Below are 24,969 nucleotides of genomic sequence, written 5' to 3'. Positions count from 1 at the left end.
TATAGAGAAAACCAAAAAATTAGCTGGTTTGCCTATTTGCATAACAAATGAAGGATCTCTAAGTATTCAGTAGCTAGTTTCGGCAACTAATTTTAAAAAGCTGACCCTCTGGTTTTCGAAGTCTTTCCCTTTTACACGTTACCAAAAGAAAACCTGGAGGCCGATAGTGGCTCTGAATATTATGGAACAAAACACTTATTTTTATAAGAACATAAGAATGACCACACAGAATTAGACCAAAGGGTCATCTAGCCCAGTATCCTGTCTTCCGACAGTGTCCAATGCCAGATGTTTTAGAGGGAATGAACAGAACAGTAATCAATCATCAAGTAATCCATCCCCTGTCACCTAGTCCCAGTTTCTGGCAAACAGAGGCTAGGGACACCATTCCTGCCCATAAAAATTGTGGAAAAAATTGTTAGCAGTGAAAACAGAGAAATGTTCTGATAATTCCTCACACGGAGGATGGAATTTTCAAAAGCACTATGTGCATAACTAACTTTGTTCCCACTAAAGTCAATGGTAGTTTTACCATTGAGTTCAGTGGGAATAAAGTTATACTAATGATGAGCATTTTTGATGATCCTATAAAGATGTTTTAATGAAAAAAAAGAAAAGAAAAAACAACACCACACCAGAACAATTACTTGTATCTGTAACAGTTGTTCATCAAGATATGAACCACATGCATATTCAGGCGTATGTGCACGCAGCACGCCAGAGTGCTTTCTGTAGCAGTACCCATAGAGTCAGCGCTCATACCCTCTGCTTTCTCATGATTCCTTCCATGGCTATGAGGGCAGTGGCTCCCTCAGTTCTTTCGCACCAGAAATTGTGGCTCAAGATTCCAGTGCAGAGAGTACAAAGGATGGGTTGTGGAATACTCACGTGAGTCACATCCCAAAGAACAACAGTTACAATGGAGAAAAGTTTTTCTTCTGTGTGTGGTTGCACATCTGTATACCACTCAGTTGACTCACAAGCAGTTAGGTTCAGAGTACACCTAATGAGAGACTGAAGAATCACCTTTTCAAAATCTGCATCAGATCTTGAAGCAGATGTGATAGCTTAATGTTGAGTTAAATGACAGAGAACAAAGTAGCGGCCCTACAAATGTCAATATGGGAATGTCCCTCAAAAATCCCACTGAGGTAGCTTGAGCCTTTGCTGAATGGGCCAGAAGTCTCTGTGGAGGAGAGGTGTTTGCTACCTTGTTCATTGCTGTGATGCTGGAAGTAACCCATCTGGAAACTGCACAGAAATTGTCAGCATTCTGTCTGTTAGCATAAAAGACAGAGAGCTGAGAAGACCTGAAGGGCCCAGACAGAAGGCCAAAGTTCACCTTACATCCAAAGTACGAAGCCAATTGTCATTTCTATTTGAGTGTGACTTCAGAGAATAAAAGTCAGGCCCAAAGAGCAGGCCGTCAATCTTGTCTCCTTCAACTTTTTCAGCAACTCATCCATCTTTTTCTTGCTTTAAGGGAACTATGTTTTGGCTTCTGGGTAACAAGTAAGGTATTGCAGAAACAGTTTTGAGGCTAGCTTGGTGGATCTAAGTACTGGAATGACCACAAGATTTGGGGATTGTCTGCCCCATTCTTTGCAGTTTGCCCTAATTAAGTATCCTCAGTGTGGCTCCCTGGGACCCTGATCACAAGTCTCCTCAGCTGAATGGCAAGAGCCAGTGGTCTGGCAGAAGAGTCCGTGGTGTCAAACAAAGCCCTGGGAGCATGCTTTGCCACATTTTGACCCTCCAATAGAATCACATTTTCTTTCTGTCATCTGCCAGATTCTGCACAAAAATTCCCATCTTTTCCATAAGTGGAACTGATGGCAGGCCATAACAGCTTGATAATTTGTTGCTGTGACAAGGTTCACTCACCACTGTGGTGCCTCCTATTGGTTGTTTTGAAAATTAGTTCTACAACATGGCAGTGCGCCTTCTTCAGGTGAGCCTCACTGCCGTCACTTTCGTTCCAGGACCTATGCCACCCCCAGGACTGTGGCATCCTCTTTAGTGACGCTGCCCTCCGGCTGTGCCACACTGTTTCCCCCCTTCTGGGGGATCTGCAATCTCTATCCAGCCACTTCCCTCAGTGGCAACTGCAGTCCATTATCCCGGGTCTGCTTCCCATGCAGCTACAGCACCCTCTTCTTCACTTACCTCAGAGTCTTAGGGCTTGTCTACATCAGAAAGTTGCAGCGCTGGTGAGGGAGTTACAGCGCTGCAACTTTGAAGGTGTACACATCTGCAGGGCATCACCAGCGCTGCAACTCCCTGTTTGCAGCGCTGGCCGTACTCCCGTTTTGTCTCGGGTGTAGAGGATCCAGCGCTGGTGATCCAGCGCTGGTAATCCAATGTAAACACTTACCAGCGCTTTTCTTGACCTCCGTGGAAGGAGGAAGCCTCTGGTAATCAAGCTGGTCTCCTTCCCTGCGGTTTGCTGGGTGGCTCCGGGAACGCGAGAGCAAACCGCGGCGAAGCGGGTCTCCTTTCCCGGTTTGCTCTCTAGCTCCCGGAGCCCCGAGCAAGCAGGTCTCCTTCCCTGCGGTTTGCTGGGTGGCTCCGGGAACGCGAGAGCAAACCGCGGCGAAGCGGGTCTCCTTTCCCGGTTTGCTCTCTAGTTCCCGGAGCCCCGAGCAAGCAGGTCTCCTTCCCTGCGGTTTGCTGGGTGGCTCCGGGAACGCGAGAGCAAACCGCGGCGAAGCTGGTCTCCTTTCCCGGTTTGCTCTCTAGTTCCCGGAGCCCCGAGCAAGCAGGTCTCCTTCCCTGCGGTTTGCAGGGTGGCTCCGGGAACGCGAGAGCAAACCGCGGCGAAGCGGGTCTCCTTTCCCGGTTTGCTCTCCAGTTCCCGGAGCCCCGAGCAAGCAGGTCTCCTTCCCTGCGGTTTGCTGGGTGGCTCCGGGAACGCGAGAGCAAACCGCGGCGAAGCGGGTCTCCTTTCCCGGTTTGCTCTCTAGTTCCCGGAGCCACGAGCAAGCAGGTCTCCTTCCCTGCGGTTTGCAGGGTGGCTCCGGGAACGCGAGAGCAAACCGCGGCGAAGCGGGTCTCCTTTCCCGGTTTGCTCTCTAGTTCCCGGAGCCCCGAGCAAGCAGGTCTCCTTCCCTGCGGTTTGCTGGGTGGCTCCGGGAACGCGAGAGCAAACCGCGGCGAAGCTGGTCTCCTTTCCCGGTTTGCTCTCGCGTTCCCGGAACCCCCCTTGAAGCCGCCCAACAGCGCTGCAGTGTGGCCACATCTAACACCACTTGCAGCGCTGGTTGCTGTAAGTGTGGCCACTCTGCAGCGCTGGCCCTATACAGCTGTACTAATACAGCTGTGTCATAAACAGATAGCTAAGGGTTAATGTCTCTTTCACCTGAAACACCTGACCAGAAAACCAATCAGGAAACCGGATTTTTTCAACTTTGGGTGGAGGGAAGTGTGTGTCTGAGTCTTTTGTCTGTCTGCCTGCTGTCTCTGAGCTTTGGAGAAGTAGTTCTATTTTCTAGTCTTCTGTTTCTAAGTGTAAGGACAAAGAGATCAGATAGTAAGTTCTATGGTTTCTTTTCTTTGGTATTTGCATGAATGTAAGTGCTGGAGGGCTTTGATTTGTATTCTTTTTGAATAAGGCTGTTTATTCAATATTCTTTTAAGCAATTGACCCTGTGTTGTATCATCTTAATACAGAGAGAACATTTGTATTTTTTCTTTCTTTTTATATAAAGCTTTCTTTTAAGACCTGTTGGAGTTTTTTCTTTACTTCAGGGAAATTAAGTCTGTACTCACCAGGGAATTGGTGGGAGGAAGAAATCAAGGGGAGAGCTGTGTGTTGGATTTGCTAGCCTGATTTTGCATTTCCTCTGGGGGAATAGGAAAGTCCTTGTTGTTCCCAGGACTGGGGAACGGAGAGGGGGAATCACTCTGTGTAGTTTCACAGAGCTTGTGTCTGTGTATCTCTCCAGGAGCACCTGGAGGGGGGAAGGGAAACAGGATTATTTCCCTTTGTTGTGAGACTCAAGGGATTTGGGTCTTGGGGTCCCCAGGGAAGGTTTTTCAGGGGGACCAGAGTGCCCCAAAACACTCTAATTTTTTGGGTGGTGGCAGCAAGTACCAGGTCCAAGCTGGTAACTAAGCTTGGAGGCTTTCATGCTAACCCCCATATTTAGGACGCTAAGGTCCAGAATCTGGGAATAAGGTTATGATAAGCTGTAACAACCAGCGCTGCAAAATTTTAGATGTAGACATGGCCTTAGCCTGCAGGCCCTAGCAACCAGCCAGGAGCTCTCTCTAGTTTCCCCAGTCCCTGTTTGCAGCATTGCTCTGTCCAGGGTGCTGGCAGTTCTCTGAGCCCTCCAGAGATACAGTCCTTCCTCCCTGAGCTCCAACCAGTTAACTAACCTCCTCTGTCCTGCAGCTCTCTTTTTATATGGGCCTGCTTGATCGGCCCTGATTGGCTGCATCCCTAGAGCTGCTTTTAATCCCTTTTCTGCCAGTGAGGGGCAGCCACCCCACCACAATCACCTTCATTCCAAGAGAGAAAGAAGGGAACATCTTTCTCCCCAGAGCAGCAGCCTTCTTCCCTTCTCCATCAGATGGAGTAGAATGTGCTTGTCCAGATGTCAACCTGCTACTGGCAGTAGCCATCATTGTCATCATCAAATTAAATACAGGGTGTGTGTGAAAATATGAAAAAACTTCCCAGGATATCTGATATAATTTGTTTGCCTTCTTGGAAACGGGCTGGCAAGAGGTAGAAGCGGATCAAACAGTCACAGCATGGTGCAGCTAAGCAAGAATTAATAACAACAACATCCTACTCCTCAAAATAGCCCCACAAATGCTGAACATCAGATGGGAGGTTTCCTCCAGGGCTACTGAATGTAAGTAAGTTCAACATGGACGCCATGCAATCCACAAGTTTGTGGAACTGCAGCGTGTCCTCACAAGGGAAAAAGCAGCAGCCACTCCAATTTGCTTACTTGACAGATCTGGATTATAATCTGCATCAGTTTTCAAAAAGAGGCGCTATCTTCCCTTTCAGACACATTATCAAGCACCACTGTTTGAGATGCAGATGGATCCCGTGGAACCAGATCCAAGGATGTGATCATTGCCAGATCCTTACAGATGAAACATCACCTCTCCATTCATAAGGAGGACAACTGAAAATTTCCTCTAGTGGTGACACTCAGGAAAGCCATGGAGCCCAGAACTGCCAATCTCCCCAGCAACTGGGATCTAAGAACATTGCAGGAGGAGGAGAAAAAGGAGGCAAGAACTGGGAGCAAACAAGTTTCTTTATTCTTTTTCTTTCTCCTCTAATTAAAGATGTGGCCTCAAATCTGGGATGAAGCATGCCTGAGACAGCATGGGACCCAGACGGTGGAGGGAGAAATAAATGGACAGAAAACTCTTTGCTGAGACCCTGCAGGAGTCTTAGAAAGATGCGGTATAGATGAATCAGGAGAAAAACTAAACCTCTTCTGCTCCTCTCCTTTTTTCAGGTGAAGCCAACACAGATCTCTGAAACTGATAAAACCTGTGTCTTCCTCCAGACTCTCTGTATCTCAGTCAGAGAAGAAGAATGCTTAGAAGCCAAATAATGTACATCAGTCATCAAAGTAAAAGCCCTCTTTGGATCCACAGACGGACGTGGAACCAAAGCAGAGGTTGAAGCCAGAGCCAAAAACCTGGATGGCACAGGATCTGATGAAATACTCAGGTCCGTGAAGCTGAAATTGTAACAGGGCTAAGTTTCAGAGCCACAGAGACCCTATCAGAATCAGACTGATCTCACAAACCTGATGTATAGGATCTCACACTGCTCTTCCTTGCCTTCTTTTCCAGAACCAACACAACTAGAGCAAACAATGAGGTTCTTGGTTCCATAGCAGGCAGTAACTTTTTCAATCAATAGTGTCTTCGAAGCCCTGAATCCTGAGTAGCAGAATCCAGGAATCGGACCAAACAAAGGTTCTGATATCCTTGGACCTTTAAGCTGCTTTGACTTGCTGGAGGAAGTCACTGGATCCAAGACTGGTCTCTTGGGCTTTGGAACCAACAAGTGCCTGGAACCCACATGTTTAGCCTCAAGTGCCTCCTTAAGGAGAAGCAGCTGCAATCTGCTCTGCCTCTCCTTGCAAGTTCTAGGCTTGAAAGTCCAGCAGATGGAACACTGAGATAGAAAGTGGCCCTCTTCCATGCTCTTCAGGTACCTAATATGGTCTTCCAATGCCAGGGGGATAGCTGGGCATGAAGCATGTCTTTTGAATCCCAGCTTCTTTTTCGTTTTCAGTTCAGTCATAACCCGAAATCGAGCTACTAGCTAACTTAACTGTATTTACCACTAAACTATAAACCATTCTAAACTACCACCAAGACAGCGAGAATGGAGAAAAACCTGGATCCAAATAGCCTGGAGCAATTCACTTCCATCTGACACAATGGTTGGAAAGAACTGAGGCAGTAGAAGGCACAGCACCCTTTATATGGGGTCACACTTAGAATGTTTGGTGATGCGGGTGTGGGGGTGCAAGTGCTCTAACTAACACTGCCTGGAGAAAGTGTACCATTAGACACACAGAGACTGAACTTTCTGAAGAGACACTGACTCGTGAAGAGGGTCCCTGAAAAGGGTCAGGAAAGGTGGGTGGGAGAAGAGGATGGACAGGAATTGGATATAGTATCCCAGTCACATAGTGCTTGGGAGCTACTTGTCTGTTGTTACAGGCTTTGAAGAAGCGGAACAATCTAACCCCAGAAGGAAAAGAGACAGCAGAAAGATTGCTGATGACTGCATTGATATGCTCAAGGAAAATGTCAAATATATTGCATTCCCACAACTGAGAGTAGGCTGGTTGATTTGAGTTGGAGCTAAAGGACCGCCTTCTCTGTGATTTGTGCCTTCTCCTCTAAAAGTCATTCTGCCCCAACAGGTTTTCAGGCTGCTGAGAGTATTGTTGTTGCAGGGTCTCTCGTACTGCTCTCTCTCAGGGGCAGAGGTAAAGGCCTTCAACAAACAGAGCATAGAATGGGAATTTTTAAACGAGTGCAAAGTTTCATCAGATTTGTCAGAGAAGAAAAATTTACCATCCAAAGGGACGTCCTCTATGGTTCATTGGATATTAGGGGCTATGCTGGAGTTTTGTAATCACAAGGTTTTCCTCGTTGTTATTGCAGGGGTCATTATCCTGGAAGAAGCATCTGTGACACTGAGTGCTGACTGGAACAATGTGTGGCCACAAAGTGGCGTTCTGCAAGGAAAGCTCTAAACTCCTTCCTTACTCCCTACAAGAAACCTACTCCCTTTCTTCAGGTAGCTTGCCAGTAAAACTTGGACACTGCACCCCACGTTACTAAGTTATATTTTGATAACAGCACACACCAGTTAGCTATGCACATGCTGCATTTTTCTCCTCAATAAATCAAGCACTCGAACTCTCTCTTTGGGATTTGATCTGAAGCTCCTTTGATGTGATTTCTCACTGGCAGCAGTGACCATGAGGAAGTTGGGGGCAAAGGGGAATAAAAGCAATCAAAGCCTTGATCGGGACATTATATTGTCTGTCTGTGTACTTGGCTGTCAGCACTGAGGTTGGCATGTGCCACAAGTCTTTGCAAGTTCAAAAACAGCCTCATATATAGGGAGAGCTAGCCTCCCAGGGACTGTCACCTGAAGAACGTCCAAAAAGCTTGAGAATGTTCTCTTGTACAAGCTCAGCTTGACTGCCCAATGCTGCTGACACTCTCCTCACTAGGTCTCGATAAAATTTAAAATCCTCCAGAACTGGAGACGAGGAATCTGAGGCCATGGAATTAACTAGTGAGGGCAACAACAAGGTAACAGGGGACCGTGTGTCCTCTTGTAATAGAATGTGCTCCTTTGGCAATGGTTCATCCTGCAGAACTGGTTTCTCTGGGTGACTGGGTGCTGAGTATCTGCATGGGCCTCCAAGATATGAGAACAGTCTGGTGACCTTCCGCTCAAGTGTGCCAGCGATCAAGACCTGGAAGAGTGGGAGATAACCAAGAGTTACAAAAAGGTCACTAAGGAAACATGCAGGGAATAGGCAACCAGTAGGAACCAGGCCTATCTCTGCTATATGAAAGGTCTTGTTCTTGGTACCAATGCTCTCCTTCAGGAGCTGGTCTAAGACTCGCTAGACCGACTGCACCTAGGAAAGGATGGTGAAGAGGAGGGAGACTCTGAACTCCATTGCCAGGCAGCATCCGAATGGTCAGTAGGGGATAGGGATGCTAGCTCTGAAGAGGCCACCTGGCATTCTGATTTATCTCTGGTCCATTGAGAAGAGGTCAATATTGGTGCTGATACCAATAAAGTAGCTGGTACCGCAAATGCACCTCAAGATGTGGAGGGACTTGGTACCAAGGAATACATTGCTGTTGGTGCAAAAATTTAAGTCACAGTCAGTACCCAGCCTAAGGATTGTGGCAATACTGAAGCCACAAATAGTCTTCAGTATTGAAGACTGAATCAAAGTCACATCTTTGCAGTGTTTCTTAGCTAGACTCAACAATGGTGCTGTTGAGAGTGTCTCTACCAGATCCATAGATTTGGATGAACCAAGAACAGGAGGAGGTGCCTCTAGTACAAAGGACTCCCGCACCACAGGGGAGACAAGGGTGCAGGGACAAAGCAAATCCTTTGCTGTCTCATACGCTTGTGGAGTCATTGGTGGTAATAATGCCGGTGCTAGAACCATGTTCCTTGGTATTGGACTCAATGTCCATCCCAGAGACAGTACCAGAATCAACGGTAAGGTACCAACATGTTCCTGCCACAGTATTGGGAAGACATGGTCAACTGCCAGTTCCACCCTGAGTGACTGAGGAGTTCCAGTGATGTTCGGTGTCCTTCTTCAAAGAAGAAGCAGAGTCTTTTTTCAAACTGAACTAGCTCCAGTCTTTTTTATGAGTCCTCTTTCAGGTCATTTCTTTCTCCAAGGAGAAGAGTCCAAGTCCAAGGTCTATCAGAAATCACTGAACCCTCTGTAGCAGCCCAAGAGACAGGAAGAGCAGCTGAGGTGGGTGTCATCACCTGCTCCATGAGGATTGCTTATGGTGCAGATCTCTGAAAATCTTCATCCTTTTCCTTGAAAGGACAGCAGATATCTCTCTTTAACAGGTCCCTCACTAAGACATAAAAGGCAATGCAGAGTAGGTACCTCACACAGTAAGCAGTGCTTAAAGCCAGGTGAGCATATGCCACCAGAGCTTCGCACAGAAAACAAATTAACTGAAACAAACAAAGCAGTAAGGTAAACTAGCTATTGTGTACTAAGCACTACCTAACTATTAACAGGAAAAGGAGGCAGAGAAGTAACTCATTGACTGCACAGTCTAAAACAACCATGAGGTAAATCACCTGAGGAACTCTGACTCAGGCCATAGGTGGTGCAAAGGAAGTGAGGAGGGTAGGAATGGTGCTACCCTTATGCAGACTCACAAGGGGCCACGAGCAGACTTGAGGCACGTACATCACCCAGACAGGTACTGTTACAAAAAGTTCGGTGGCTTCAGCGCACTTGGCGCACACACACACACCTGACTGGAATACACGTTCGCAGCCACTCAAAGAAGAACTATAGAAATTACATATATCAATGGTGTGAATTTACAATATACCACTAATGTCCTACTCACATAATAGACACATTTTTAACAGATGTGTTTTCTAATTCTCTTCTCTCAGATATGATTTAACCCTTATATACATACCTATGCACAATTATTAATAACTTTTTTCAAATACAATTTGCATTGAAACCCAACAAGATATGAAATTGTTTCTGATTGTCCTGATGTTAATAAAAGCCAAAAGTTCATTTTACAGATATCCACACAAATAAAAGGTACATGGCAGTAATATATTCATTTTTTAAGTCATCATAAAATGTCACACTTCTGTCTGTGAGGTGTCATGCTTTCCTATGACACTATATATTAATGGGAGGGGAAGAAGTGGCATTACACACACATCTATGTGAAACCGTACACATCACCGGCTATGTGAATCTCCTTTTTGTGGCTATTCCCTCCAAGAGCCAAATTACCCCTTCCAAAAAGGCAGAAAAGTAGCTGAGTCATCTAAAAAAGGCAAGGACTGATTCTATGGCTAAAATGAAAAACATAAGAAGAAAAGCTGGGAGTGAAAATTAAGAAAAGGTAGGAGCTCAGTTAGGAATACTATCTCCTGTTCTCCTTATACAGGAAGAAGGATGATTTGACTACTTGTTCCTGGATGAGTCCAAAGGGCCATACTACTGCTTCACAGTTTAGAGCTGCCTCCATAATCCATTCACCAGTGGACTCACTCACTAGTGATGGATTACAAGATATGTTCTTCCTGGATAATACAAATCATAAAATAAGTTAATGCTCTGGATGCCAGAATTTTGAATTTGCTGACTTTTGTACATGAAGAATCTGAACAATAATTTTACATTTAGTCATATAAAAGAACCTACAAGAGAAAAAGTGTTTTCGGTAACAGCTATGGAATCTTTTTCTTTAGCTGTTCTTGTAAAGGCAAAGTCACATACTTGGCTCAAAATAAATGTTTACATTTCCTTTATGAAATTGTACATTTTCCTATCAATATAGTATTGAAATGAAAAGAAAATATTTTCTTTCAGTTTTTCCACTTTCACTCACCAATACAGATCTGAAGAAGTTTGAATATTACAGATATAATTCTCTTAACTTTATGGATGAATAAATTTATGTTTCTTATTCATGTTACCTGAGGTGATTAAGCAAAGGCAGCAATCTCTCATCAGATTGTACAGCAGGCAGTGATCGTGCTGTCAGCTAGAAGAAAACAAGATTTCAGTTAACAAAATCTCGTAATTAAAGAATATGATAATGTAGCAGCAATGATATAAGAAATTGTTTCAATTATATATTTTTTCCTTAGGGTAGCACGGGACAAGATATACTTTCTCCATATATCTGATAACATGACAAAATACAGTATTTCTAAAACTATAATAAACTTAGATATTTATTCATAAATTAGTGGAGATACATATTTAAAAATGCATTTGATTTTAATTTTATTTTAATTAAATAGCAAGACTAGTGTCTGAGAATTTTATGTTTACTTTTAATAAAGCATATTTAAATTAGAGGGCAGTAATGTTCAACATAAATGCCCTATGGAATATAAATAACAAAACATATAAATAAAAATAAACTTGTAGCCAATCTCAGATTTATAAATATAAATATTTTGTGGTTCTTCACAAAGGTATATGAAGATTGATACTAGCATGCCTCTGTTTAAATCATAGCATGTTACTTTGTCCTGTAAACTTTCCATCTCATTTGTTTAGCATAACTATTTAAGGATGCATAATTATTTAACTCCTTTTAGGAGGATTATCAGTTGACCTCTGCAAATTCTACAAGTACCTGTCTCATTGGAAGACTGGAAAAATGTGTATTAGTAAACTAATATGATGTGGTTTGAGCATTGGCCTGCTAAACCCAGAGTTGAGAGTTCAATCCTTGAAGGGGCCATTTAGGGATCTGGGGCAAAAATCTATCTGGGGATTGGTCCTGCTTTGAAACAGGGGGTTGGACTAGATGACCTCCTGAGGTCCCTTCCAACCCTGATATTCTATGATTCTATTTCCATTTTAATATATAGAGTGTGAATTGGAAGCAGTCTAGCAGTTTTCATAGACTTACAGAGTCCACCCAGGATATCTACTGTAACCTAAAGACTCACATCCAAGCAGTCTAACTGCTTCAAAATACAGTCTGCATTTGGATGGCACAGGGGAAGAGTGTATGTAGTAGAGTCCTGGAGCTAGCACACGAAAAGGACGTTCTCTAATTTCATATCTGCTGAAACAGGAAAGCAGGGAGGGAAGAAGTCTAATATGATTGCCCTTGAAACATGCTGCTTATAACACCTGACAGACAAGGCAGAAAAACTTTAAATGTGAGAAGTGATACAAAGAAAATAGGGGTTATCTGCTGGCAGAATAATTTATTATGTTTTTCCTTTAAATGTAAATCAAATTCTATTCTTATAATCAAACTTTATGGGCTGTGGTTGTTAGCTGTTACACAGAATCCAAACAAATTAAAGAAATCTACATATTTCACTTTATGAAATTTATAATATTAAGTTAATTATAAAAAAATGTTTAAAATCTGTACATACACAACAATTCTACAACTCACAAAAAAAAACACAAAGAAGAGGGGTTTTTTAGAATAAAGAAATCTTAGAACTAAGATCATGAGGTCTTAGCAATTTGACCTGACTTTCTATAATGCTGGCAACAGGGGGTCAATAACAACGTCTGACCATTTTAGGAATAGCAGCACGATGAACAATACAACATCAACATCATCACTGAAATATTTAGTAAGGACATTTTATCGGTGTTTATCACTGAAAATGCAACTCTAAATCTAAACAGACTGATTATAACTTCAGTAGTACAAAACTTTCACCTTCATTAGTGACTTAGAGAATACCTAATAATTTCTTGTTGACAATATTCCATAAAACTGTTAAAAATTTATTTGCAAACCATATTCTTACTTTATGTACAGAAAAATAAATCACTATGCCCTATTAATTTTAAATAACCTACATACACATTTAAAGCGCTGTATTTATTTGCCACTATTTCAGAAAAATCCTGTGGATCTTGTAGTTTACTACACTAAATTCAGATTTAAACAGTGGTTTATTATACTATGCATTAATTTACAAATTTCTTCAGGCAGAAAACCCAAACATTTTGTCTTCATAGCATCAAACAGTAAAATGTTTTACAAAGCAGTCATTTTATACTAGAGTCATCACTTCAATTTACATAAACCAATACTGCTGATAATTATATTTTTATTTTAGAAAGCGGAAATTATATTCATGAAGAGAACTGAACCTTTTAGAATGTTAATACAATGAATTATTAAATAAAATAACTGATTTTGATTTTGGAACACCTGCTTCTCTTTTTATTTAATATTTAAAAAGATACAAAAAATAAAATTATAAATCAAAAACAAGTTTATAGAAAATGCTAGAGAAGTTTGGTATTGTTTATTTTAAATGACTAATACATCTTCATATGAAAGCAACTTCCAGTAAATCTACATAATATGTTTGCTCATATCCTCAAAAATTGTGTTCCATTTGTTCATAAATACTTCTGTAACAGGTATAGTGGTTTAGTGAAGCCAAATTACATAATGCAAAGCAGCAAAATTAGAAAGATACACCCATGTGTTTGATATAACGCAAAATTTTAGTAAACATCATGTATTCATACAAACATGTATCAACAAAAATACACCTGAGCTCCTAAAATGAACAAATTAGTTGAACTTGCCTTTCTGATTTTATGAAATTCCTTAAGCGGAGTGCCCTCTTCTCCAACTTTGTACTCCAACATCATCTTGGTTAACATATGACATAGAACAGACATGCTAAATGTTTGTATGACATTTTTCAGGTAAGAAATTTCTTTCTGTTGCACAGCTTCACTCCTCATTTATCGCTAATAGGAAGTAGCAAGCAAGCAATCACAGACAGAGGGAAAAGGTTTCACAGAGTGTTGATTTTTATTGTAGTAGAATAGGCAGGAAAGGAAGTTCCTTCAATATAAAGCAAGGATTTATGGGGAACCAACCCATTATACCTTCCTAACAATGCCAGCGTACAGGAATGAAAACTTACTTTTTCATCAGTTATCCTGAGGCACTTCTGTGAACAGTTTCTCAGATGTCTAGCATGCCATCTGGTGCAGTATTTTAACACCTTCCCTGCAGCAACATTGACACTCTAAGACCTTGGCATTTTGGATGGGAAGAGATGAACAGGGTACAATTGGCATGGTACTCCATCTGCTTTAAATACACTGCTACCTCGATATAACACCATCCGATATAACACGAATTTGGATGTAACGCGGTAAAGCAGTGCTCTGGCGGGGGGGAGGGCAGGACTGCACATTCTGGTGGATCAAAGCAAGTTCAATATAACACAGTTTCACCTATAACATGGTAAGATTTTTTGGCTCCCAAAGACAGCGTTATATCAAGGTAGAGGTGTATATCTTTAGAGCACTAGGAATGTCCATTTATATTAAAACCTTCAATAGGAATGTTAAGGGATAAAACAAAATTATGGGAGAAATATTTCCCAGGAATTATGGAAAGAGGAACTTTCTGGACCTATAAGGGTAGCTTTTTCCTCACAAAAGCAGCAGAGTCATTCTTTTATAGATAGGGGAACTGCTTCCAAAATCTGCCTTTCTGCAATAATGGAGACTAGAAATACCTGCCAAAGGCTTGTCCTCTCTGTTATCCTGATTAAACTTGCATCTGATGATATGCAAATAGAGAGTTCTATATACCCACCTACTGAATGTTCATAAGGCTGATACTATGATGGTAAAGATCTGCAAAGGGTAAAATTATGGCCAGAGCCATGCCAATTTTGATCCATGGGTGAGCAATTCTCTGCATTAGGTTCAAACACTCTTCATGGTTTTGAGCAAGTGATGGGTATGAATCCTTTCCAGCAGTTGTCCAGTATTAATGAGTACGTTTCTCTAGACAGGGCAATGACTAGCATGCTGTCTGGATGTGTAAATTGTGGAGCCCTGCATTGCTGTTACTACCTATTTCTTAAGATTCTCGGTATGGAGGGTTGATCTTTTTGTCTTTATTATGCTCAGAATTTTGTTGCTTTGGGGAAAATTTTACCTAGGTTTCTTTGGAAGCGTCTGCTTCTTCCCTCTGTTAAAGATTATAGTTCCTTAGAAATAACCTGGGTTGGCATGGTGTCTTTAACAGTAAGGATTAGGGCCTCTCAGCAATACCAGCTATTAACTTCTCTAATATTTCCCCATATAGCTCTAATATTTCACCAAAAAATTTGTCAATTTGGATGCACAAGATATCTCTCTCAGATGAATAATTGCTATAGGTACAAAGGTAGAAACTGCTGCTCTTGTTACACATCACATCAAGGGTTTGATCAGGACAGAAATATCTCACTTTAAACAAGGATCTTACCTCCAAGACATGACACTTGGTAGCTACTAAGTAGGCTTTTCTTACATAAAACCTTTGTTCTGAATGGCTATAGCAAAGGCTTTAAAATTGCTGTGCAGTATCATCCCTGTGACTGTATTTCACTATGAAGGTGGAGCTACTGTTTCAGCAACCTAAAGCTCCCAAAACATATGAAAATTCTGTTTTGATAGAAAATTTTAATTTAATATTTGGTTTTAATAAAAAATCCTCATTTGGACCTTCTGATGTTCTCACAGACAGTGTCCATAGGAAACTGTCTATCCAGTAGTGCCTGAAGGAAAGCTATTTTATTAATATTAATTAATTCCTTGTGAACCCACTGACATCCTCTTTTGGAAAAGTCCTCCAGCTTTTAAAGGTTTTTTGAGGGGGAGGTTTGTGTGTGGCACTTTCCAAGGCAGTTTGAAGGGGAGAGGTAACATGCTGGCCTGGGGACCACTCAACCCAGAAATACTGAGACAAATACTTCAGTTGTGGAAACAGCTTGCTAAGTGACCCTGGGAGCCTAATAGATGATTGTCTGCTCCCCCAGGCTGGCTAGCACGCACGTACTACAGGAACCACCTAGTACCACTCAAGGCTTTTCTACAGTAAATCTAGAGTCATTTTGAACAGTGAAGTGATTTTTCCACTTACTCCTTTACAATCCCACGATGGTGCAGTTTCATGGGGAGCGAACACCTCATGTGACTTTGCTCTCATCACAGACTGCTTGAAGTGCTCACCCCATTTTAATGTGGAATCAGATGGGGAGCTTGGGAGTAGTGGAGAGAGATACCCTTTCCTGCCTTTTGGCATCTGAGCCCCTTTCCCTGGCAGAACAAGGTTCCTTAGGCTGAAAGCCAGGCGGGCATAATTCCAATTCCACTGCTATCTGAGGTAGGGCTTCCCAGCAGCGACAGGCTTCTCTGCATGCCCAGAAATTATGCAGTGCTGGGAAAGGAGCAGTGAATTCAATACAGAGCGCTGTCAGAGCCTCTGTACATTCCTGTAGCTGAAGCAGGGGTTAAAAGAAACAACTGGGGGCAAAGGAGACGAGGCTTAAACAAAACTGTTCATTAACATTAATTGCTGTGTTGCGAAGAGGATGCCTTTTTCGGACCTGAACGTCTCAGGGGTTTGAAAGAGTTACCCTTAAGTATCAGAATGGAACGATAACATGTATTATACTCTTCAGCCACTAACTGGCACTATGTGTAAAATACCTTATTTAAGCTAACCTCAGCCATTCCCAACAGTACATTAAAGGATCTTCTGATGAACACATCTGGTGTATATCTTGCTCAGAAGAAAGCTCTGTAGTCAGTCTGTGTTTGATACATGAGAATGGCATAGTGTCAGAAGTAAACCAGTGCAAGAACAGAAACTGAAGGAACAAAGCAACAAAGTTTGCATTAACTTATCAACAAGGCACTCTTCCATGCCCCACAGAACATCAGCTTTGACAAACCTTCACAATGGACAGACTGAAAGCAGTATTTTGCAAGATTCTGAATTGCAAACAAGCTCCACAAAGAAACTTGAGACGTACAAGTACCATCTTTTTTATGCTATGAGGAAGCAAGTGGAACATATCTGAAAATCCTTTGACTTTACTGAAGATGGTCACAAAGATGATTATGAAAAGATTCCGGCTAAGTTTGATGCATACTTTATAACTCAGAGAACTGTGTTTAATGAAAGAGCATGTTTCCACCACAGAATTTATAAGAGCTCTTCATGAAATGGCTGAGAACAGTGATTTTGGGATTGTAAAACATAAAAAACAGACAGAATTTGGTTGTTGGATTAACAGATAAAAATCTTTCCCAGCAGCTACAATTGATACTCCTGGTGGAATTCTGTGCCAAAATAATAAAAATACTGCAACAAAAAAATTAAAAATTCTGCACACAATATTTTCAAAATCTGCAAAATTCTGCATATTTTACTTGTCAAAATAACACAATATAATCAAACCAGTTTCAATTATTTTGGGTTATTTATTTAAAAATACCTGTCAGCAAGTATGTTTGTAACAATGCAGACAGCAAAAAAGATCCAGGAAATGTTTTTTGACAAATAGATTCCTTACTAGGCATATCAATACAGAATTCTAAGTACTAATTAATTTAAACTACAATACAGAACTGTATTTCCCTGACCCATCAGAAACAGTGCAAAGGCTTGGAGGAGTCAGGGGTAACGGAGGAGAGGGAGAGGGAAGCAAATTGCTGGGAAGGTGCCTGCATGTGAACTTGGAGGGTTGTTTGGTATGAGTGGAAAAAGTATGGAACAGGTTGTTGGGTTTTTTTATTGGGGGGGGGGGAACTGTTAGGGAGCTTCCCCCATGCAGACCCTGGCTGACCCCTAGCCTCTCTCATTCAGTCAGGCAAATCTGTCCCTGTCCCCATAGTCTCTGCACCCTCACCCAGCCACTCCTCTATCCCTACGTCCCTGTGTGTCTATGCCCAGGGGTGCTGGAACAATGTTGATAGTGGAGGTGCTGAGAGCAATGGAATCAAACTTTAAAGCCTATATATAATGGAAACCACTTCAAGCCAGGAAGTGCAGCAGCATCCCCAGCACGCCCAGCTCCCAGCACCTATGTCTGTGGCCTCACTCAGCCACACCCCTGTCCCTATGCAACTCTGCACTTCCTCCCCCCGTCCTCCCTCCCCCTGAGGCCATGTGCCTCCACTCCCATTCAGCCCCTGCCCCAATCTGCCCTTCCCCACTAGCCCTTATGATCCTGTCTGACCTCCCCCGCACCCAGCAACCCATGCTGTCTGTCTCCCCATAACCCCCGCCTGCGGCCCTTGCCACAGGCACTGTGAATAAAGCTCCGCAGACTCTCTCTTCCTTAGCTGGCTGTGAGCTGTAGCTTTGTTCTATTAGCACAGTGCCCTCAGCTGGGCATAAGGTGGACCTGCAGAAGTTAATTTCTGCTGGAAGCTGCTGCTGTTCTTGTGCCACACTGCCCTCTGGTGGGCTAAAGGCAGAACCGCAGCAACATCTTGACAAGTTTTTTTCTGTGCAACAATTTAGTAATCTGCAGGGCTTATCAATTATGCACACGCGTAGTAATGCAGAATTCCTCCAGGAGTAAACGGAAGATAGACTCAACCCTAGACAGAGATATTCAAGTAGGAAAGAAGTCAGAGTGGGCAAAATCAAGAAAAACTTGCTAAACTTGAGAAACGAAGCTAGCTTAGAACCAGTAAAGAGATTTAGCATGACTATTAAAACTCATCATCATCATCATCATCATAAGATCCCTGAGGCTAACAGAGAAAAATTCCAGGCTACATGCATAAGAGATGGAAAAAGTCATATCTCAAGGGATGATTCATATTCACCCAGAAGTGCACAGTATTATAAATGCAAAAAATACAGACATTTTGCAGTTGTTTGCCACAGTCAGGGAGCTGACATATTACAGACTATCAAGAACCACTGTTTCTGGGATTTATCACTTGAGATGGCTCAGAACCTGCCTAGAGTGTGAAAATGAATGTTCTTGGAAAGCTTATTGACTTTAAAATTGACTTGGGAGCTAATGTTACAGTCATCTCAGAAGGAATTCACACTCACCTTTGTCATAAACAGATAGCTAAGGGTTAATGTCTCTTTCACCTGAAGCACCTGACCAGAGGACCAATCAGGAAACAGGATTTTTTTTTCAACTCTGGGTGGAGGGAAGTTTGTGTCTGAGTCTTTGTCTGTCTGCCTGCTTTTCTCTCAGCTTTGAGAAGTGATTTCTGTTTTCTAATCTTCTGTTTCCAAGTGTAAGGACAAAGAGATCAAATAGTGAGTTATGTGGTTTCTTTTCTTTGGTATTTACATGTCTATAGTTGCTGGAGTGCTTTGAATTGTATTCTTTTTGAATAAGGCTGTTTATTCAATATTCTTTTAAGCAACTGACTCTGTATTTGTCACCTTAATAGAGAGAGACCATTTGTATGTATTTTTCTTTCTTTTTTATATAAAGCTTTCTTTTTGAGACCTGTTGGAGTTTTTCTTTTCTGGGAAACTTCAGGGAAATTGAATCTGTACTCACCAGGGAATTGGTGGGAGGAAGAAGTCAGAGGGAGATCTGTGTGTGTTAGATTTACTAGTCTGATTTTGCATTCCCTCTGGGTGAAGAGGAAAGTGCTTTTGTTTCCGGGATTGGAATTACAGAGGATGGACTCCCTCTGTTTAGATTCACAGAGCTTGTGTCTGTGTATCTCTCCAGGAGCACCTGGAGGGGGGAAGGGGAAAAGGATTATTTCCCTTTGTTGTGAGACTCAAGGGATTTGGGTCTTGGGGTCCCCAGGGAAGGTTTTCCAGGGGGACCAGAGTGCCCCAAAACACTCTAATTTTTTGGGTGGTGGCAGCAGTACCAACTTCAAGCTGGTAACTAAGCTTGGAGGTTTTCATGCTAACCCCCATATTTTGGACGCTAAGGTCCAAATCTGGGACTAAGGTTTGACAACCTTCAACCTCTCCCAAAGCTGAAGTCACCTGACACAGCTTTGACTAGCCCTGGAAGTTACACATTCAGAGTGCATGCGATCAAAGGACCAAAGGCTAACACCCTTCTCAGCTGCAGCATGACAGCCATGATGGGCACAGCGAAAAAAGTGGAAGATCTCAGTGAACTATTTGGTGATATTGTACTTTTGAAAGGAGACCCAGTACAAATAATTTTTTGAGACAATGCTGAAGCATATGCTATACATACACCTCACAGGATTCCTATCCCATTATTTCATAAAGTGGAAACTGAGTTAAAGAGAATGGAACAGATTGGCATAATTGAGAAAATCTGTTAGCGAACAGCATGGTGTGTCCCAATGGTACCAGCTATAAAGAAAAATGGGAAAATCTGAAACTGTGTGGCTCTTAAAGGACTTAATGAAGCAGTTGTGAAAGAAAAATATATCCTCAACACTGGATGACTTTCTCCCCAAAGTGACTGCATTATTTTCCAAACTGGATGCCTCAAGTGGATTCTGGCAAATTCCTCTGGCAAAAGGAAGTGCTAAACTGACTATATTTATCACACCTTTTGGGAGATTTTTCTTCCAAAGATTACCTTGTTGGATTATCAGTGCAGTTGAAATTTTCCAAAGACAGATGGCAGAACTGTTCACAAACAAAAAAGGAGCTTGTCCTTTACAGCTATCCCCCTATTCCATTTTGTTTCTTACAACAGCTGTCCCCATACTCCATTTTGTTTTTGTTCTCCTCCTGTGGCCGCCCTTCCCTTGCTGTTAAGTTGTTTACCAGGGCCACTGCCCTTCTCAAAGGGAGGGCCCCTTGAGTTGTTTAACAAGAGCCATTGCCCTTCTCAAAGGGATGGCCACTTGTGCTGCATGCTAAATGGGACCACTGCCCTGTTTAAAGGGTTAGTCCTGTTATCACCTCGTTGAACCTGGGCTCGGTGTAGGGCAGGCAATGTCCAGAGCTGCAAGACCTATTGTGTTTTTAAGATCCTGGGCATGAGTCATAGGCCTCATGTGCTTTTGAGTCACCTATTGCACAGGACTCTGCCCAGACATGTTTCTGTGCTCACCTGCTGTCTTTTCCCTGTGCCTCCTCCCCTGTGACAGAGGGAGCCTATCAGGATTACTGGCGGGAAACTGCCTGAGTTTGCCTTTAAAAACAGACATTTTTGAAACAAATGTCAGAAAGGTTCCTGCATTGCTGCCTGGTCTTATCAGCCAGGGGTTCTGGAGGGTCCTTTCTCTGCTCTCGTTTTATTTTTTGAGCATACCCCCGTTTTTTGAACCCCCTCCCACGAAGAACGAATTGCTGCCTCAGAGATCTCCTGATTATCGAGACCGTACCGAGCCTTCTGATGTTCTTGCTGCTTCTGCCTTTGCTGCTGCCTTGGGGACTAGTAAGAATCCCTCTGTGAAACTTTCCCTACTTTTATTTTATTACTTCAGCTGCTGGCTCTGTTTCCCTAGCACACAGACTCAAGCTAAACCTTGGTCTGTGTCTTAAAACTTCTCTTCAACTCCGCTGCGCTTTGCCGCTAAAAATAAGTTTGTGCCGCTGCTAAGCTCTGCTCCTGTGGGCTTTGCCTCGGGGCTCTCTGCTTTCAGCTGTATCCCTTGGCTTCAGCCACCATCCCTTGGCTTCCTTGGGAGCTGTATCCTGGGCACATACCACTCTGCCCTCTGTGACTTCCCCATAGCATAAGGTGCACCATAGGTTTTGTTTTTTTTAGTTTAATAAGTCATAGTTTGTTAAGATTGTAGAGCTTGTAAGTTCACCTGCCTTGTTATAGTTTACTGTTTTGTTGCTCCATATAGTTGCTTGTTATAGTTTTGCTTAGAACTGTGATATTTGTTGTTTTGCCTAGTCGTTGGTTAAGCCAGATAAGGTTTTTGCTGCTTTAATTCGTCTCCCCGCTGTCCTGATCTCTCCCTGAACTTTCCCATGCCTGTTTTTCCCCCGCTCCAATCTCCCCCTCTGTGTGCTTCTCCGTGTCTCCGTTATAACCCTTTGCTGCTTTTTCCCCCGCATCTGCACTCTCTCCGAACTTCCCAACGCCTTGCTGCTTCCCCCCCCACCCCGCGTCTGCATCACTCTCCGAACTTCCCAAACCCCTTGCTGCTTCTCCCCCTGTGAAACTTCCCAAACCCTTTGCTGCTTTTTTTTCCTTTGTTTTTGGTGTCTGCTTGTTGCTTAAACCTCTCTCTAGCCCTTCTCCGCTGCCCCTCCCCTACCGAAGATCACCATCACACTGCTCCGTTGTCCTTACCCTGCAAGGCTTCAGAGTCTCTCGCTGCTTCCAGCCGCACTCTCCTCTCACCTGCAGGGCTTCAGAGTCTCTTGCTGCTCCTCTCATCAGTTGCCACTAATCATTCACTCCCCTCCCCCCTCCTGTTCCTTGACAGATTATCTGCTATCCTGGCCTCACAAATTAAGTCATTACTTTTCTTTTATACCGTTACATTGCATAATTTCACTTATCACCCATATTGTATTATTGCATTGTGATTCACATTTTACTTGTAATTATAACACCCCATTGGTTGCTTCCACTTTTCTGATATACTTTGTATTTGCATTGATACCATTGTGTTATATTGTATATAAGGCCACTAACCACTTAATACATTCCATCTAAGATTGTTGACCATTTTATATAGAAGCTACCCATTTTATTTTGCATTTCTTTTGATACGCTTATTGACTGTACTGTATCCCACTGTGCTGAACCCCACTTACTGTACCCCACTGTTAGAACTCCCTACACTGTTCAATAAGAACCCCCCCATCATTGTCTATTGTAAACACCCTATACACCCCATCCCATCGTATGTCATTGTTAAATTCCCACCATTTCCTGTTCCCTTTAATAAAGAAATTAATTGGCACCCCACCAGTGTGGTAATTGCTCCCCAAGATCCCATATACCTGCAGGCAGGGACAGAGCTGTAGTTTAAAAAAATATATGGTTCTTGGATAGAAAAAACACAACGAAACCCTTAATGAAGTCCTAAGCCTAATCAGCCAGTGTGAACTGAAGCTAAACAAGGAAAAGTGTGTTTTCTGCCTACCCCAAACTGAGTTTTTGCAACAGATAAACATATGCCCTGAGAAAGTAAAAGCAATTTGAGAATTGAATGCACTAGTGAATGTACCAGAACAGAGATGCATATTGGAGATAGTAAGTTACCGTTGTTGATATCTACAAGACCTTTCTACAGTGACAAAACCATTGAATGAACTATTGAAGCCCCACACATCTTGGCTATGGGGATGAAATCAAGAGCAAACTCTACAGACGATGTATGAAAAACAAAATGACAACTCCTCAGGATATGCATCTGACGAAGTGAGCATTCACCCACAAAAGCTCATGCTCCAATATGTCTGTTAGTCTATAAGGTGACAAAGTACTCTTTGCTGCTCCTCAAGATAGTAGACCAATCACAGCTAGTCACTGCAACTAATGGACAGCCAGATGACCAAGCTGTTATACATTCAGGTCCTGTAATTAGAAAACTAGTACAATTCACAGACACTTAACAGACAGGTACTGAACTTCAAAGCGTGATAGTGTAAATATTGTAAATGCAGGAACGTAGAACTTAAAGGGGGAGATGTAATGGAATGCTAACCTGCATTATACGGTTAAGACATTACGTGGCACTGTGTCTAAAATACCTTATTTAAGCTAACCTCAGCCATACCTGGCAGTACATTAAATGATTTTATGATTAACTCATCTGATTGTATCTTGCTCAGAATTAATCTCTATAGCCAGCCTGTATGCGATACAGGAGCACTACCGCTGATTTACAGTGGGGAGAAAGGGAATGGTGTAGAAGCCATGTTTGCTGTGCAGTGAGCTGAGAAAGGAAAAGAGATACTTTGGATCTTTTCAGAGGTTCTCTCCCCTCATCTGTTGTGGAACTCACTGTACAAGCAGGCTAGATAGCATTCTCCTGAACCTTAGAGACTCTCCCTAAAACACTCAGAAGCTCCTGATCAGGCTTTTTTGCATTGGAGCCAACGGCTCTTCAGGGCAGGATGAGGACTTGACATGTTGGTCTGACTCTGAGCTCTGTGGTAATAGCACTATGAGGGTTGCCTGGCTGTGAACAGACAGGGTATCATTTGCCTTCTCTAAAACCTATAAACACCACCTCCTATAGGGAACACTGCTTAGATTTAGCCTTATGTTTGCAGGACAACTTTTCCATGCCTGATAGGAGGCAGAGGAGTCCTGGAGAAGAGGTTCTACAGTGGTGGATCCAGGTGGTTGAAACCACCACTGGTGACAGAAACCAAATCTAAGAGAAGAGAAGGAAGGAAGAAAGATAGTGAGTCACTACCATGCAAAAGTGACTAAAACCTAGAATTATAAAACAAAATGGTCAATGGGAGCTGCGGAGCCAGCACATGGGGTGGGGCAGTGCACAGTGGCGCCTAGCCATGCCTCCACTTCGAAGCAGTAGGGACATGTCACTGCTTGCGGGGAGCCGGCCAAGGTAAGCACTGCCTGGATTCAGCACCTTAAAACCCCTCCAGTGCCGCAATCTCCTGCCACAAGCCCCATCCTGCACCCCCTCCCACACTCCAAACCCCTTGTGGCCATTCCTCCACATAGAAGTAGCAGGGACATGTCACCACTTACGGAGAGCCACGGAGGGAACCTGCCGGCCCCACGCTTATCGGACTATAAACTGATTTTCAATGAAGATCAGAAATCCTGGTTTATACAGCTTTCCAGTTGGTGAAGTGCCAGATAACACAGCGTTTACTGAATGCAAATTAATGAAAGCATTTTAAAAAGTAGTAAGTAAATGTCAAAAAGGCAAGTAAATGTCAAGGAAATGATTCTCACTTCCTTTTCAAGCAACTTTGGAGATGCTGAACTGTAAAATATTTTATAAGACACTCTTGATTGCCCACTCAAGCACAATTATATTGAACAAACTTACAAAGTTTGTCAGATTTTACTGGTTTTAGAAACATTTGATTATACATTAATTAGGAATGCCACTGGACCCAGTACAAGTTGTCAAAAGAAACAAAATTTTAAATTTGTCCTCTTGTGATCAGACAAATTACTACATGTAATGGCATTCTTCTTACTCTTGCACCTGTTTGTATTCCATAATAAATACACTTATTTTACTAACTAAATTAAGTTATTTAAAATTACTTATTTCTGTTACCACTGCAAACCCAATATATCAATAGGTGAATGGACAGGAACCCATCTTGCTCACACATTCACAGAAGCGTTAGATTCATTTTGACTGCAGGACCTTAGAATCTTTACTGCTGGTGCTGCTTTAGTAAACAGAAATGACAGTGAGACATTCAGTTCCAGGATGGATTTGCAGAGCTGGCAATCAGGAAAGAGACACACCAATTCTCACTTGTAAATAGAGCAAATTTCACTTGAAA

General features: G+C 42.6%; 1 protein-coding gene across 4 annotated transcripts in view; it reads right to left on the bottom strand.

The window, feature by feature from the left end:
- The window catches only part of PRIM2 (DNA primase subunit 2), a 302,984-nt gene that overhangs the window by 107,323 nt on the left and 170,692 nt on the right, over positions 1-24,969 (bottom strand). For all 4 annotated transcript variants that reach the window (XM_030555654.1, XM_030555655.1, XM_030555657.1 and 1 more), the window contains exon 8: positions 10,745-10,812. In XM_030555654.1, coding sequence (XP_030411514.1) covers positions 10,745-10,812 — 68 coding nt within the window. The remainder of the gene's footprint in view (positions 1-10,744; positions 10,813-24,969) is intronic.

This window comes from Gopherus evgoodei, chromosome 3, assembly GCF_007399415.2.
Source record: "Gopherus evgoodei ecotype Sinaloan lineage chromosome 3, rGopEvg1_v1.p, whole genome shotgun sequence".
NCBI lineage: Eukaryota > Metazoa > Chordata > Testudines > Testudinidae > Gopherus > Gopherus evgoodei.
This window is presented reverse-complemented; position numbering and strand designations above follow the sequence as displayed.